Source organism: Bicyclus anynana, chromosome 8 (assembly GCF_947172395.1).
Source record: "Bicyclus anynana chromosome 8, ilBicAnyn1.1, whole genome shotgun sequence".
NCBI classification, from domain to species: Eukaryota; Metazoa; Arthropoda; class Insecta; order Lepidoptera; family Nymphalidae; genus Bicyclus; species Bicyclus anynana.
In genome coordinates this window covers 17,178,632-17,195,885 of record NC_069090.1, presented here as the reverse complement: position 1 = coordinate 17,195,885, position 17,254 = coordinate 17,178,632, and the positions used below count along the sequence as shown (strand labels likewise).

The 17,254-nt window shown below is 37.5% G+C and overlaps 1 protein-coding gene across 2 annotated transcripts in view; it reads left to right on the top strand.

Annotated features, from left to right (window-relative positions):
* LOC112048608 (calcium/calmodulin-dependent protein kinase kinase 1) overlaps positions 1–17,254 on the top strand; it is a 142,433-nt gene that overhangs the window by 99,072 nt on the left and 26,107 nt on the right. For both annotated transcript variants that reach the window (XM_052882991.1, XM_024086215.2), the window contains 3 exons: positions 13,886–13,963; positions 15,746–15,929; positions 16,498–16,551. In XM_052882991.1, coding sequence (XP_052738951.1) covers positions 13,886–13,963; positions 15,746–15,929; positions 16,498–16,551 — 316 coding nt within the window. The remainder of the gene's footprint in view (positions 1–13,885; positions 13,964–15,745; positions 15,930–16,497; positions 16,552–17,254) is intronic.

The window sequence follows — 17,254 nt, the reverse complement described above, 5'->3', positions numbered from 1 at the left end:
TTGGGCCCCTCAACTAAGTTTAATACAGGGCCCTACCTGGGCACGCTACGTCACTATTGTGATGCGGTTTCTTTCAAGATTTTTTAGTAAGTTGGTCCATTATCACTGACGAGGGATTCGCTGGATGCAGGCGGCTCAGAATCGTGATGTTTGGAAGTCCCTACAAAAGGCCTATGTCCTGCAGTGGACGTCCATCGGCTGATATGATGATGATGATGAGGTCCATTATCATCAGCCTAGAGTTGCGAAAGTGGTGTTATGCCTCGTGCTTCGGAGAGTAGGTACATTAAGCCGTCGGTCCCAGACATTATCTGTTAATGACCATTATAATCATTTTCAATCGATTGACGTTCTCTGCAGGACCTTTCGTAAGAACTTCCAAACAAGGTTTTGAACCACATACATCCTCTGCTCCCTGTTAACCGCTTGATGTCATCGGTCCACCTAGTGGGGGTTGACAACACTGCGCTTGCGGAGTACCCAGCACCTTGGGTCCCCAACGTCACAGGCATTATATGTGAACTTTATAACGATTATAAATAATTCAATCCACGACGCGTACGCACATAAAAATAAATCGAAATGAATTTCATATATTACTAGAAGTATGTTTGACAAGGTTTGACAAAGAGTGGGCGCGTCTTCGTAAATTGAACTTATTATATACCTTGTGATCATTATAGAAACAAACAATATATTTTAACCCCGATTCCGCATTAAAACGACATGGTGGATCTCCTCAAAGAGGATTTATAGAATGACTTCTCTAATATAACTATCATACTTTTCTAACTGTGCTTCCTTAAATTGTTGCTGTTAAGCATTTCTTTACAGAACACTAATGGGAGAAGAACCTCATAACTTTTGATAAACAATTCTACCTTAATGTATTCAGCAGACGAGCAAACTTACAAGACCAACTTAATTTAAACGTAGAGTTTTACGACTTAACAACTTAACGATGACACTGAAACATTCCACGCTCAGATTAAGTGACTAACATTATCTTGTGAAGTATATTTCATTCAGTAATGGGCGAGCCCGAGTGCCCACTTTAAATTCATCGCCATTAGATTTTTACACCGAGCTCAAGTAGATTGTTTTAATACACTTAGGGGGCCATCGAGTAAATGATTCCGACACAATTGGACACTTGACTTAGCTAGATGAGGGTTGTTATACTGTAGTGACGTCACTGCTCTGCACTTAGTACGTGATACATTTTCTTCTTTTTCACGGATCTAACACAATTAGTTCTGCTGGAGTCAATGATGCAAATAAAGGAAAATTTACTTAGTTGAACTGTTCTTCACAGTTTTTTTATAAAGAAAGCGTTGCTAATTTGTGGCGAGTTCCGATATTGCGGGGAATTTCAACTCAATTTTGGACCTTTGATCCCAATTGTGGGGATTGGTTAAATACGGGGATTTTTTAAATCCTGCAACTATTTTTTAATGTATATATCTAAAGAAATGCAAAATTAAATCAGGGTGAGTGTTCCAAAAAAACGTTTTGTTGTGTTTATATAAATATAAATTTGGGAAATTTGTGGGAAATTAAGAAAATAAGTAGCAACGCTGAATCACGGGCATGTCTTCTAATAAATGTAAGTTTTTTTTTACCAAATTCTACCAAAAGCTTAGACAAAAATTCCATTATTATGTAAAAGCTTTGGGGTGTAATGCCCGGTTCAAAACTTTTTTATAATTCTGTGAGATGGTGATTATAAAAAGATACTCAGCTAAGTTTGTTGCGGGGTTCGTCTCAGACTGAGTGCTTTGGTACTCTCATACTTTATTTTAATTTTAAATTACTTTACTAATCAGTATATCATCATCAATTTAAATATAAATTAAAATATACCTAATTTATTACTTTACATTCGAAATTGTAATAACCTAAGACATAAATGGTCCAATTAGATAGATGCAATTTCGAGAAAAAGGTGAACCGCCGAATCCAATTTGGCTGGACCGCATTCGGGGAACTTCGCGACATCTTTTCGTCCGAAATTCCTCAGTGCCTGAAGACAAATGTCTTCGAACACTAATGTGTTGCCAGTGATGACCTATGATTCCGAGACTTGGTCGCTAACTATGAGCCTGATAAGAGGGCTCAGAGTCACACAGCAGGCGATGGAACAAGCTATAGTGTCTGAAATGAGGAGATCCGCAGAAGTAGAGCCAATGGACATTGGGGTCCCAAAGTGCTCGAATCCCGCACAAAAAACGCAGTGTTGGTCGACCCCCACTGACGATATCGAGCGAGTCGCAGGGATTCGCTGGATGCAGGCGGCTCAGGATCGTGATGTTTGAAAGTCCCTACAAAAGGCCTATGTGCTGCAGTGGTCGTCCATCGGATGATGATGATGATGAAGAATTTATTGCACGATATGTTTTTATGAGCTCGCGCTTGACCACGATCTCATCTGACGGTAAGATGTGACCGAAAGTGGGACGCGCTTACCTAGAAGACGCATATACGTTTATGATGCTTAATTTTTTAAAATCAAGAAACACATTCTTTGGGAACGAATTCCTCACCCGCCGTGAGTATGAGAAAAAAAGAAGCTAAACGTTTTGTAAGATTTCTAGGGATATCAATGACATATAATAGATGACTGATACCCAGTGTCTTGCAATGCGATAGTGGTTTATTGAATAACATGACTTTGAATTCAGAATTTCTATTGAAAGTCTGTGTACAGTTAAAAGCGGTATTGTACTTAAGACGGGTGTACAGGTAATAAGGAATTTCTGGGTGAAAGTTCGAAGTTTTCGAATGCTAATAACCTTGTTTGGAAAGGTCGTGACCTTTCGAACATCAGCGCTAGAAGGTCTGTAACAAGAAACCTCTATTAAAACCACAGTTGCTCAGTCTGATTGAGAGAAATCACGCACATTCCTGAGCGGGGTAGCTTTAATTCTTTACATAAGTACATCCTACAGTACCTTCAACGCCAATTATACTATACTAGATGACACCGCGCGGTTTCACCTGCGTGGTTCCCGTTCCGAATATGGGGATAATATATAGCCTATAGCCTACCTTGATAAATGGGCTATCTAACACCGAAATAATTTTTCAAATCGGACCAGTAGATCCTGAGATTAGCGCATTAAATCAAACAAACAAACAAACAAAAACTCTTCAGCTTTATAGTATTAGTATAGATTTTATACTGTTAGTTTGTATAAATTGTAAGTGCCTATCTTATGTATCTGTAAATGTCATCATAGCTATCAAACGGATTGATTTAGAACCCAAAGGATCCTTAGTATATTCAAATATGTTTGACTGAAATCGGCTGAGTTAGTGATTTAAAAACTTTACTTTTATTGTTTTCATAATTACGGCCAACTCTGAAAACTTACGTCTCATCTACTGAATTTTTTTTTGTTACATGTTACATTTTGATTGGTAGGAGGCTGCGGCCGAGGCTAGTTACCACACTACCGACAAAGACGTACCGCTAAGCGTTTTAGCGTTTCGGTACGATGTCGTGTAGAAACCTTAATGTGGATTTCATCCTAATAAGTTAGCCCTCTTCCATCTAACATCGCATCATCACTTACTTGTAGAGAATAAAAAAAATATAAAATATGTACTTTGATAATATTTTCTCCGTAAAGTGACTTCGCCGCCGGCTTTTTTAGGTTTACATGGAAAATATAATTTCGTTATTACATAATTAACTTTCGCAAAGTAGTGCTTGCTTTTATTAAATTTGTTTTAATTATGTTAATCTACGTTTCAGTAGAGTCCCTATAAATAGTTTCACTGAGAACATAGTTGCAATGTTTAATGGTTTTACATAACCATAAGGTTACCGATAAAACGGCCAGTTACACCTGGCACTCACCCGATATTACCACCCACACCCGCATCCGTACAGGGTGTGGGTGGTAATAGTGGCGCAGCGCACCCACTGTAAAATATATGATATTTTAAAATTATTCAAATAACTCTATTACTCGTAAGTTACAAACATATACATTGTGCTCGGGAGTATGTGCCATTACTAGAGGGTTATATCCTTTAAGGAAATTTAATTAAAAACGTCTAAGGAACATGTGTTCTAAAATGAATATTTTCAGAGTAAAAAATATTTCTTTTGTAAATAGATCTTAAATTGTGTCCCTTATATCGCATCCTTACGTTATGATTGAAGTTGCAATATCTCGTCGATATCGACAGTCTTACCAATACGATTACGTATTTTAAAATGTTATGTGTGTTAAATGTGTGTTAAATGGATAGTCGGAATTATTTGAAATATTTTGTATAAAAACATAAAAAGTTTTTTTTTTGTTAAAAAAAAAATAGTTATGCAGTTCGGCTCCTATAAGTGCACTTGTCAACACCTTGAAGTTATGGGAAATAATCCCGAACACCCTGTATGTACCCTGTAACATTAAATAGTGAGTTTAAACTGCTTCGTTGATTCAGTGGTATCAGATCTTGAGGTCCAAGGTTCATATACATTCAGCCTAACATTAGAACCTCCTCCTTTTCGGATGTCGGTTAAAACCACGAAATGGCGAGCTAAAGTTAGTACAATATATAAATTCTCATTTAAGAAAACAACTTCAATATATTCTAATTAAAGTAGACTTTTAGAGAAAATGGATAAACAAGATAACGCTTTTCTATTAAACATTCTTGTTTTTTGAAACCACCCGAGCGTGTGTTATTACAGTGAAAATGTTGTAGGTCATTATCCCGGCCTGTGGAAAGATAGGAGACTTCTAGATCTATATTATCTCTAGAGTTACCAAATTGAAACTAATATATTATGTAGAGCGTTTGCAATGATAAAGTTTGCTTGGGAAAGCCATACTTATTCCTGCTGCTAATCAGCCTGACTGTGTTCAGCAGGGCAATTATTAAAAAAAATGTATATCTCGGTGTTTGTACAATTAAAAAAATGAGCATATCAAGCGACAGTGACTTTTCTACTTGGCGATCATCTAACATGGTTATTTCAACTAAATAACGTTAATAACATCATTTTACATCGAGTTTAGTGGTGGCAGTGGTAGAAATAACTTTGATTAACGTCATTTCGCGGAAATAACCATGATAGCATAAACGAAAATTCATTATACTATTTGGCCATTACAATAATAATAACATTGTATTGTTAGTTACATGATGGGATGGGAGCCAACACAAGCGGCGAAGAGGAGCCTTAAAGGCCATGTTGTAAAGGGGCCCTTTAACCCTACTGGAATCGGTTGCAAGTCAGAGATCCGCTGGTAGCTGACTCCTTACATACAGCATACGCTAGTTAATCTTGGTTAACATCTGATAGTATCAGCACTGTACTTGATCAATATTCCGGTAATGATTGATAGTGTTACTTTGTGTATCTGCCATCCTTGACACGTAAAGCTTAGAACCTGCTCTTAGACTATGGCTTCTCCGTTATCAGAAGTGGAATTTAGTCTGCTCCGCCGATATGTTCATGTTTTGAATTCTACACCGAAATTGGTTGTGATATACGAGTAAGTACCCTGATGGTCTATAAGGTATGATTGCCACAGTATTTACGGGCAAATGCAATATAATGCCTATTGCATTATCCTCAGGATAATGAAAACACAGTAGCACTGTGAAGGACGTGTTCCTTGCATGCTCTGCAAAATAAGTATTATAGTTGGGTCATCGGCTTAGCGGAAAAAAATAAAAATATTAATTATTTTCAAGTAAAATCGCCTTCAGTTTATATGTAGGTATATTTTCCCTTAGAACATGCTTTTAAATTACAAAAGCCGTAGGTAGGTAAAGTACAAATTATTCGTGATATAAAATCTTTCACATGAAAATATCGGCACACTTTCATATTTAAAAGGTATTCATACGCTAAGGCACCCGGCCCTTTGCCCTTTAGCACTATTATTAACAAGGTTAGTATGGTTGTAGCCACGTTGTAGCCATATTTATGGGCGTCATTAAGATATGGGAACCATAAAATGGAATTGACTACCCGCCCTTTATGTGTTGACCTGATTTGTGGACTATTTTAAATGTATAATATCTTAACAATTATTAACCTTTGACCGTGAGTTCGTTTGAAGATTCTATTACTCTGTTTAATTTTAAAAAGTTTCGATATATGTTTGAGCACAAAGTTATGACTGCATCATCATCTGCTGGATGTCCACTGCTGGGCATAGGCCTCTAGTACCTAAGGACTTTCAACACAACGTTCCCGAGCCACCTGCATCCAGTGGCTTTGAGTGTGTCTTGATGTCATCAAACCAACTAGTGAAGGGTCGACCAAAACTACGCTTTCAAGTGTGGTGTCGCTGTTCTAGTTCTAGTTAAGAACTCAATGTCTATCAACTTTTCAAACCTCAATAGCATCAATAGCTCAACGGTAAGAGAGGTTGGAGTCATCACCGAGGGGTCAATCCTCACTGTTGGTCTATTGTCGGACCCACTCCTAGCACAGTCTTTCCAGACTAGTTGGAGAAAAATGGGAATATTGGTCATATTATAAAAATATATGGCTAATATATTTAAAGAAAAAAAAAACTATATGCCCTGCCTAATGTCACTTCAGCATCACAACTTGTTGAGCTATGTAGGTGATTTTGATTCTTCTGCAGATTTTCTCATTCCATTACGCAGAGATACTCCAAGCATATTTGCGAAAAAAGGGGCTCACAATTAACGAGAAAAAAGGACTGTTGTTATATTAATATAGATGGCCTCCGTGGCGTGGTAGTATGCGCGGTGGATTTACAAGACGGAGGTCCTGGGTTCGATCCCCAGCTTGGCCAATTGAGATTTTCTTAATTGGTCCAGGTCCGGCTGGTGGGAGGCTTCGGCCGTGGCTAGTTACCACCCTACCGACAAAGACGTACCGCCAAGCGATTTAGCGTTCCGGTACGATGTTCTTCTAGAAACCGAAAGGAGTGTGAGTTTTCATCCTACTCCTAACAAGTTAGCCCGCTTCCATATTAGACTACATCATCACTTATACCATCAGGTGAGATTGTAGTCAACGGCTAACTTGAAAAGAATAAAAAAAAATTAAAAAAATATAATAATAATAAAATAATTTTAAAATACCTCGAAGGGTAAATTAGAACTATTTATAGTAAAACATCAGTGTTTTATAATAACTCGGCAAGATTTAATTTGACGCCGAGCGCAGGTCCCCGAAGGCCTTCTGTGACCTGTTTTTTTTTATATTTTCACCCCGTAGTCTATTTAATAGCTCTATTCAGATGATTATAAATAAATAGAACTCGGCAGATTATAAAAATACTATGAGCAATTAAATAACAATATTAATAGTGGATAGTGAAAGATAATATAGAAATTATATTTAATTTCATGAAGGCTATAGTTTGAAGCGGCGAACAATTTATGCAAGGCGATTCGCGTCGGGTTGCCTTTAAAAGTTAATGCATAGTCATTGTTACACTGTAACTACATATATGAGAAACCAGAGTTCGTATCACGCTATATGAATTTCCTTTTCTTTGAGACGGCTTACCTTCATCTAAATTCCATCCTTCGCCACTGATAGTTTGTTACCCTATGCTCTTTATACTATTATCATTAACAACCCATATTCGGCTCACTATTAAGCTCGAGTCTTCTCTCAGAAAGGTTAGGCCAATAGTCCACCACGCTGACCCAATACGGATTAGCAGACTTGACGCACGTAGAGAATGAAGAAAATTCTCAGGTAAGCAGGTTTTCTAACGATGTTTTCCTTCAACGTTTGAGACACGTGAGTAATCTCTTAAAATGCAAATACCTGAAAAGTTGGAGGTGCATGCCCCGGACCGGATTTGAATCCCCGAATCGAAGGCAGAGGTCATATCCACTGGACTATCACGGCTCCCTATTAGCCCTAATAACTCATAAATAGTAGCTGCTTTCAGGTGTCCAGATATATTCTAATTCACACTAAGATATCTAACTTCAAAGTACTTGCCTGAAATTGAGATATCTACTATAAAAATAATAAAAATTTTAACAAAAAAAATACAACCGACTTCAAAACCTAAAACGTATCCACTAAACTAAAAAGTGAAAAATAACATCATAATATGTTCTACCTGCTGATCAGTATGAAGGCGGTGCTAAGCCGGTGATGTATTAATTCAAGCCATGTGATCTTATAGATTTTGCAGACAGTGTTGTTTCTTGTGGTCCTGTCAGAAATGGCTTAAATTGAGACAACACCGGCTAAGCACCGCCTTCATACTGATCAGCAGGTAGAACATATTATGATGTTATTTTTCACTTTTTAGTTTAGTGGATACGTTTTAGGTTTTGAAGTCGGTTGTATTTTTTTTGTTAAAATTTTTATTATTTTTCCATTTTTAGTGTAAAATTTCATCTCAAACGAACACATCAGACCCCTAATGACAGTCACAATCCATCTTGGTACAAAATTCTCAGCAATACAAATTAATCAAGCCCAAGCACAAGGTAGCTACCGTAAACCGTTAAGGGGTTCCCTTAATTGACCTTGGTCTTCATCATCAGACCCCTAATAACAGACACAACTCATCTAGGTAGAAAGTTCTCAGCAATACGAATTAATTAAGGCCAAACACAAGGTAGTTACTGTAAACTGTTAAGGAGTTCCCTTAATTGTCCTTGGTCTTCACCACCAAACCCCTAAATGAGAGTCACAACCTATATATGTGGAAAGTTCTCATTAATACAAATTAATCAAGCCCAAACACAAGGTAACTGCTGTAAATCGCCGAGGAGTTCCCTCGTCTGTTTTATGGCTCCATCATCAGATCGATTTTAAACTTTCATGAAATTGTAGTGCTTTAAAGTACTAAATGGAAAAGTTTATCAACACACTAGACACCCATATAATTTTCGAAAGTTCCCCTCAATTTCTCCAAGATTCCATCATCAGATCTTGACATGATGGCAATGGGACCAAATGGGGACTATACCGTTTCAAACAAAAAAAGAATTTTTGAAATCGGTCCAGGCGTCTTTGAGTAATCGGTGTACATACATAAAAAAAAAAAAAAAAAAAAAAAAAAAAAAAAAATACCGACCGAATTGAGAACCTCCTCCTTTTTGAAGTCGGTTAATTAATCATGGATTACCTAATGAAACGGAAACGAGATATTTAGAGAAATCTCTAACGGAACGATGATCGTTTACGCAGCATCAGCGAACCATACTTTATTATTCATTCATTCATTCACTAACAAGGTATTGCTTCACTCGCGTGAATACGTTTTTCTTAATCCCTCGGGAACAGTATTTATTTTCCGTACATACATCTGACATCTTGTATGCTAAATTCAAATTGATCAGTAATGTTTGATTCTTTTAACAATGCCTATCTAATCTTCATTATACACCGGGACTGAGCCCTCCGTTCAAAGCTAGCCCTTTATAAAACCACGATCCGTCCGATCTTAACCAACGCTAGTGTAGTGTTTGCCCACCGTCCCAAAACGACCCTTAAGCCGCTCCAAACATTGCAAAACCGGATCCAGACGATGACAGGACGAACGACGATGCTTCAAGGGCCCTCTACAGAGCGTCTCCGCCAGCGAAGACGAGGTCCCCGATATCTTACGTCACCCGGATGTGGGTGTAACTCACGATCTTGGGGGCGCCCGGACTGATTTACTCAGGTCACGGTTACCCCTCCCGAATAGCCTTCTAAGCCGAGATCCGAGTCTCATAGGAGACTCCCTTAGACAATCGTTCCGTCTTCTATCCTTCAGCCTTCGGGTCTCATCAGGCGATGCTTCTGCGCTCGCCCAAATCCTCCGGTGTCACCGTAGTGGTCCCACATGGAGCCATCGGCACTTACTCAACTCGAAAAAAACAAAAAACTCGGCGTCAATTATAGTGCTTCACTTGTTTGACAGCGAGATACCGTCTGCCTATTTTATAAGTCTATGGATGACAACCATAACAAAGGTTATACCAACCGCAGACACCAGTGTGTAAAGGCCCTTAAATTGCGGATATTCCTGAGATTGTAACTTCCTGAATTTAAAGCAACTGAATAATTTAATTCTAATAAGTACAGAAGACCAACTTTTATTGGCTCCCCAAAGTGGAAAAGAACAAATTAATTGAAGATAAGAAGTTTGTACTGGGAAATTCGACATTCTAAAAGTGTAGATCTTTTTAATTAAAGCTTTCAATTTGTTTCATTTTGAAGATAAAAGTATAGACATTGGGTAAAATTATATGACATAGCTATAGGTACTCAAAATGTTTTGGTATTTTACACAATGTAAATAAACAAAACCATGACTCGGGGGTACTCAACAATTTATTAAAGCATTATTTACGAATATTGTTATAAAATAAAACTTCCTTTGTTAACCAAATGTATTTTTTTTAATTTTATATTCCATTTTCCTATTGTTTATCGAATACTTAATGTTTCACTTATATTCAGGGTTCCCTAGTCGATAAGGAACTCTTTTAGGATTCCGTAGTCCACAAGTCCTTCTAATTTCGCTATGTCCATCCATCCGTCGGTCTGTGGTATAGCACAGGGACTATTACTACTCGAAACCTGTAATTTAGAGTATGAAAATTAGAAATGTGAACGAAGTCGTAAAATAAAATCTTTGCCGTATCTTCCCTACATGTAATGTGTGGATGAATTTTTTTTAATCGTTAAGGTATCTCATAGTATCGTTGGATAGGTCTTGAAAAAATATGAGTGATTCTTATTTTTGTATACCAATAATTTTCGATTTAGCTAAATTAGCTTTTATGGGCTAATTTTCGTTAGAGTCAAGTGTCTACCCTCTACCGGCTAAACGGTTGTTTATGGATACCTACATGAAAAAAATCAGAGAAGTAGGATAAGTAAATTAGAAAGAAAACTATAACATCATCATCATCATCATCATCATCAATTGCCATTTAAAGAGTTGAGCCTTAAACGGCTCACTGTTGAGCACGCATGTCCTCTCAGAATAAGATTGCAAACTTCAGACGAAGAGATTCAAGAAAATTCTCAGTTATGCAGGATTCTTCACGTTGTTTTTCCTTCATCATTTGAAACACGTGAGGTTTTATTTCTTAAAACTCAAATAAATTGAAAAGTTAGAGATGCATTCCTCGGACTGGATTCGAAGCTACGTCCTCCGAAGCAAAGACAGAGGTCATCCACTAGGTAATCATGGCTGGAACCACTTATATTATAATAAAAATATAATTATCAGCTTAGAAAAGTTCCGTACACGACACAATTTGGCTTTCAATTTTTTTTTGCTTATCACGTTTCTGAATATCGTGCCGTTCCAATTATAACTTTGTTTTGCCCTGCTTCGGAGTTTAGCGCCGCTTCCGGCGGGTCTCGCTCCGTTGTAAATAATTAAAACGGAACGGACTTGTTCCAACAAGTCGTGTAATCCCCATGGCTTTGCGTTGGAGCGGTTTCAAATTGTTTGAGTTTACCATTCATTTGCGTATAAAGAAAACCTTATTTGAGGATGAATGGATTTGTTTTATTTAGATTTTTGTGGGACCTCTTTGAACTGAATCTACTCGAATACCTATATTGTATAGACATGTTTCGATAGCGACATAGGGTTTCCTTCGTCGTTTTATAAGCTGAAATGTCAACTTGTGTGAGTGTAAGGAGCTTTAGCGTTTTTTGTTATATGCTCCTACCCAGCTGTGTGTAATGTATACGTAAGTAAGTAACAGGGGCGATGGTTCCTAACAACACGATTCCAATCAGGTTACCTTTAAAAATCCACGAGTTTTGCGGACGTAACGTTTAACGTACTCAGCCAGAAACACATTCAGTCTAAAAAACCACAAGAACGGTCTACCTACGAGAAAAATTCAGTATTCGCTACTGGTAAGATAAACATAATGAAGCTTGGCCCGTGATGATTTTAAGAGGTTTATTTTTTTGTAAAATTTCTACGTAAAATACTTCGTTACCGTACGTTAAAGTTCAGATTTTTTTCTTCCGGCAATCACATCTACATATCTAAATCACACTGCTAATTGACAGCTAAAATAAGCATGGTCCCACGACAAGCTCTTTCACATAGAGCTTTATTACCACTGAAACCGCTGCGGAGCTCGTGCCTGCGAAGGTTTGATCCTCTACGCTGTAGAAACGCCAAATAGTTGATCCTCTACGCTGTTGAAACGCCAAATAGTTGATCCTCTACGCTGTAGAAACGCCAGTAATAGTTGTGAGGCTTATAACAAAACATAACATTAGTTTGTTCCACTGTTCACTGTGTTTTCACTGCACAACTGTGTCTAGGTAGCAGACTGCAGAGCATGGTTACACCTGTGACCTACGTCACTAATACCTCATAGTAGTAAACAGTAGGGTCTGTATTCTCTGCTACAATGTCACAATCACAACAGATATCTCTTGAAGGTAAATAATAAGAAGTCAAAGTCAAAATTCATTTATGTTATGAGAATAAGTAAAGTAAAACTTAAAATTAAAATTGCGATCCTTCCAACGTCGAATATTCATTACCAAATATATACAAGTATTAACGTAGAAAATTTAAATTGTTGTACTATTTTAAAATTCAATGAATTTTTCAACAATCGAGACGCGAAATATCGCGCGAGAGAGTAAATAATTCAGGGAATTGCTCCGCAAGCAGCGCTACAGTGCTAGGGTGACCAGCTAATTAGGATTTTAGACCAGCTATGTGTTGTATTAGACTATGTGTTATATTAGATTGTAATTTATCTCTATTTTAGACTTTATCCATCCATTCATCTAGGTTGAGCCGTAAAATAGTATCTTAGTCAATCCATAAAATGGTCTTTAAGATTTCTGAAACTTAGGTACTAATTTTGGAAAAAGAAACTTCTGAATGAAATCGTAATGTTGCCAATTCTGGCAAATAAATATTTTGAACTTGTAATTTTCCGAAGTAAACTAGAAGTATACTAGAAGTATTCATCTAGACCCGAAATATTTTTGAAATGTAAAACCAATTGCAATAAAATATCATGGAATTTGCCGCGACTCTAAATAATTTATATAATTTCACAATTCAAAATTTTGTCACTTTCTTTAGAAAATCCAGTATTAGCCACATCATGTGGGTTATCTACATCGACCTCTGACGTATCCAGTAACGGCGGTTTTTCTAGTAAATATGGAATTTGAAACTCCCTGGGGGGGTGTGTAGATTTATACAGCCCCTGGTGTATCCAGATATTTTATTTGGATCTCGTTACCAATATACGAGCTACGAGACTCCTTGGTTGAAGTGTTCTAAGTAATTGATTCCCTCAGCTTGTTTATTTTTTAATCTAATGTTACAAGTTAACCCTTGAGTGACGATAGAAGTGGGCTTACTTGGTATTGATACTAGTTTAGTACCTCTGATGGTTTTTACGCGACATCTTAACAGAATCTACATAGGCTTGGCGCTCGGCGGTAGATACATATTTGCCGGCGACTAACCACGGCATATTACAACCATCAGATTACTTAAACCAATGTACAAAATATGAAATCCTAAATAAAACGAAACTAGAGATAAATTCGATAAAACAAATGAAATATCTTTATTGTTTTGTTTGTTGCTGACATTCAACTCCCAAAAATTTTTGGGAGGCTATGAGATCGCATTTTCTCAAACTTAGAGGCTATGAGATCGCATTTCCTCAAAAAACGTGACGAAAAGGAATTTTTTAAACATTTAAGTCAACTCTCAGAGGGTCAAGTAATTGTATCGAGTAAAATAAGTTGAAGAATATTAGTGCAGTACCAACTTACGACATAGCGATGCGAAATCTTAACGACAAAATACGACTTTAGCAAAATAATAAACACTGCAAAGCACGGTAACAACAACACAAGCAATGAGCCGTATACAAACGGTAATGTATTTTCATCCCTTTGTTCCAGACATTCTGCAGTGGACGTGGTTGCAGACGCGACCAGGGATCGTGACGTCAACAAATGGCAGCCAACCGACCACGACAGGTAATGAAAACAATCGCAAAGGAACACTCGTAGACAGAGAATTAGAATACTGACTAATTGCCTGACTAGGAAGACGATTTTTTTTCGCTCCAAGGGCCTAGTGGCAGTTTGATACTGATACTATCGCGTTAATTTCTAAGGAATTGAATCAGCGCCATCTAGTGGCACTACTGCACAACTGTTTCAATTCCATATAAATTCGTGTTTACGTCAACGCGATAGTAACAGTATGAAAATATTGAAAACTCCCACTAGGCACACAGTGCGTGTTGCCAGTGATGACTTACGGATCCGAGACTTGGTCGCTGATTGTGGCCCTCATAAAAAGTCTCAAAGTCACTCAGCGTGTGATAGAGCGAGCTATGCTTGAAGTTTCACTTCGTGATCGAATCAGAAGTTAAGAGATCCGCAGAAGAAACAAACAATATAGTACGATGAAAAAAACTTGTAGTGATAAAAGATTGACTTTTCAAAAGTGCTTTTAAACTACGTCAATAAAATATTACAGACGTTTAGTTTTTTTTAATTCACGAAAAGAATGCTTACATTACCTATCTCTTTAAACTAAAACTAGTTAAAATATAAATGTTTTCAAACTTCTTATGATAATAATCAATGATTTTATACTATTAGTTATGTTACGTGCCTACGAAATCACTGCAAAAAGTGATCCGAATTTAACTTTAATTTTTTTTAATTATATTCTACTCTGAGCGCACACATGCACAATTTCGGGTTTTTTATAAACATTACATTATTTAATATTTAACCTATATATAGTTTACACACTTCCTTTGTTCGCCTCAGTTTCTAATAGTATAAAATCTTTGATAATAATAGTGTTATAAACATAAACCTAAGAGGTCCGTAACGAGCAGCCATTATGTAGCGAATGGTTCACCCCCATAGCACGTCGTTTATATTTTCCGATACAATAGCCGGCGCCGTAAATATTGCACTTTATATTGTAGAATTGTAGAATGTTTGCAATTTCACCCTTGATGGGCTTAACAACGCTCGGTGATGTTTTCTTTCCGTGCGATGTCATTTCGATTTTCTCATCATAGATTTCTCATTGTAACACATAAGACGAGATTTTTAATGTCGATATTAACTGGGTCGAAATATCGACATTCAAAATCTCGTTTTTTTATCGTGGTATGTACCCGTTTAAATAACATTCATGATGAACAACCGCGAAATAAGTTTAAAATCATTAGTTTGTAACACAAAACAGTAATTAGTGTAAATTATGATTTTACTGAGGGTGTGGGTTCGAATCTGGTCCGGGACATGCACCTCCAACTTTTCAGTTGTGTGCATTATGGGAAATTAATTATTACGTGTCTCAGTTGTGAGGAAACCTGCATGCCGGAGAGTTTTCTTAGTTCTCTGCGTGTGTGAAGTCTGCCAACCCGCATTGGGTCAGCGTGGCGGACTATTGGCCTAACCCCACTCATTCTGAGAGTAGACTCTCAGCATTGAGCCGAATATGGGTTGATAATGATGATGATTTTACAAAAGAATGATGACAAATAATGTTGTATTTTTTAATTTATTTTCTAAAACTTGTTTATAAAGTAGAGTATACAATAAGTGATATTACGAAAATTTCATAGCCTTGCATTATAAAAATCTGTACCTTAAAATATTTAATTAAATAACGAAATTCTCAACAAAATAGTTATTGAGAAAATTGTCTAACATACTAAAAACATCTTGCTAAGGGTCGAATACAGGACACCCTGTATAGAAGTTGGTTAAAAAATATATTGTCCTCAGGTTATCAGCATACACTGACCGGTCCTCCCTGCTACGTTCTCACACGGCCAAGTCAGCAGAGAGCAGCGGGCAAGGATCTCCCAAAGCTAGGAGGATACCCCGGGAGTCGCGCCGAGTGTCTCTCGCTCAGGCCTCGGGCTATGTCCAGCTCAACCAGTACAGGTTGCTGGAACCGATTGGTCAGGTAACAACCCACTTCCAAAATACCACTGCTAAGACTTTGACGATGAAGACTTTGACGGCCTCCGTGGCGCAGTGGTATGCGCGGTGTTTTTCACAAAACGGAGCTCCTGGGCTCGATCCCCGGCTGAGCAGATAGAGATTTTCTTAATTGGTCCAGGTCTGGCTGTTACCACCCTACCGACAAAGACGTACCGCCAAGCGATTTAGCGTTCCGGTACGATGTCGTGTAGAAACCGAAAAGGGGTGTGGATTTTCATCCTCCTCCTAACTTGTTAGCCCGCTTCCATCTTAGACTGCATCATCACTTACCATCAGGTGAGATTGTAGTCAAGGGCTAACTTGTAAAGAATACCACTGCTAAGATATAACTGGCGTCCTCAGTGTTTTCTTTGCCATTATCTTGCTCTTCATAGAAATAGCAATCTTGACCTGTGTTGCCCTTCTTTATGAAACAGATTTCTAAGTAGATGTCTGAAAAAGGATGATGTACCCTCTGTTTGTTATTTTTCTATACTCAAGTATCCCTATATTATTCCACGAAATATATTCAGTAATTTGCTAATTTACAGGGTTCATACGGGATCGTTAAGTTAGCATACAGCGAAGAAGATGATACACATTATGTAAGTTAATTTATAAAATCAGATCATAATATGACGTAGAAACCTTTACAAAAGGCAAAGGTTGCCGATCGAATCTGTAATATATTTCGTTAGTTTCCGTAGCGTTTGTTACGATCGCCGGTACCTGTACCGGTACCGATCATTATATTATAATTTCAATAATATCTGTGCGGAAGAGCTTCGCTGGTTTATACGCTATGTGCCTGTGAAGGCCATACCTTCTTCATTTTATAAAATTAAAACTTGTATACTCATTCTTCTACCATACGAGAATACTACTAGGAGTTTGTAACTGTAACTAATACTAAAGAGTTTGGACCGTTGTGGCTTTGGAATCATCCTAAAATACATCGTCGTCGTCGCCATCAACCCATATTCGGTTCACTACTGAGCTCGAGTCTCCTCTCAGAATGACAGGGGTAAGGCCATTAGTCCACCACGCTGGCCCAATGCGGATTAGCAGACTTCACACACGCAGAGAATTAAGATAATTCTCTGGTATGCAGGTTTCCTCACGATGTTAAATCCTAAATACATAACAACACATTAATTACATTTACAAAAACATGTTTCTACAAACTTCAGTTTATTAATTTCGGATAACGAATATTAAAATATTCATCACAATTTAGCCTGCAGCGTTGTTTGGCTACATTTTAATACCTACTTGCTCGTTGAGGCTAAAATCTTAATCTGAAAGTCT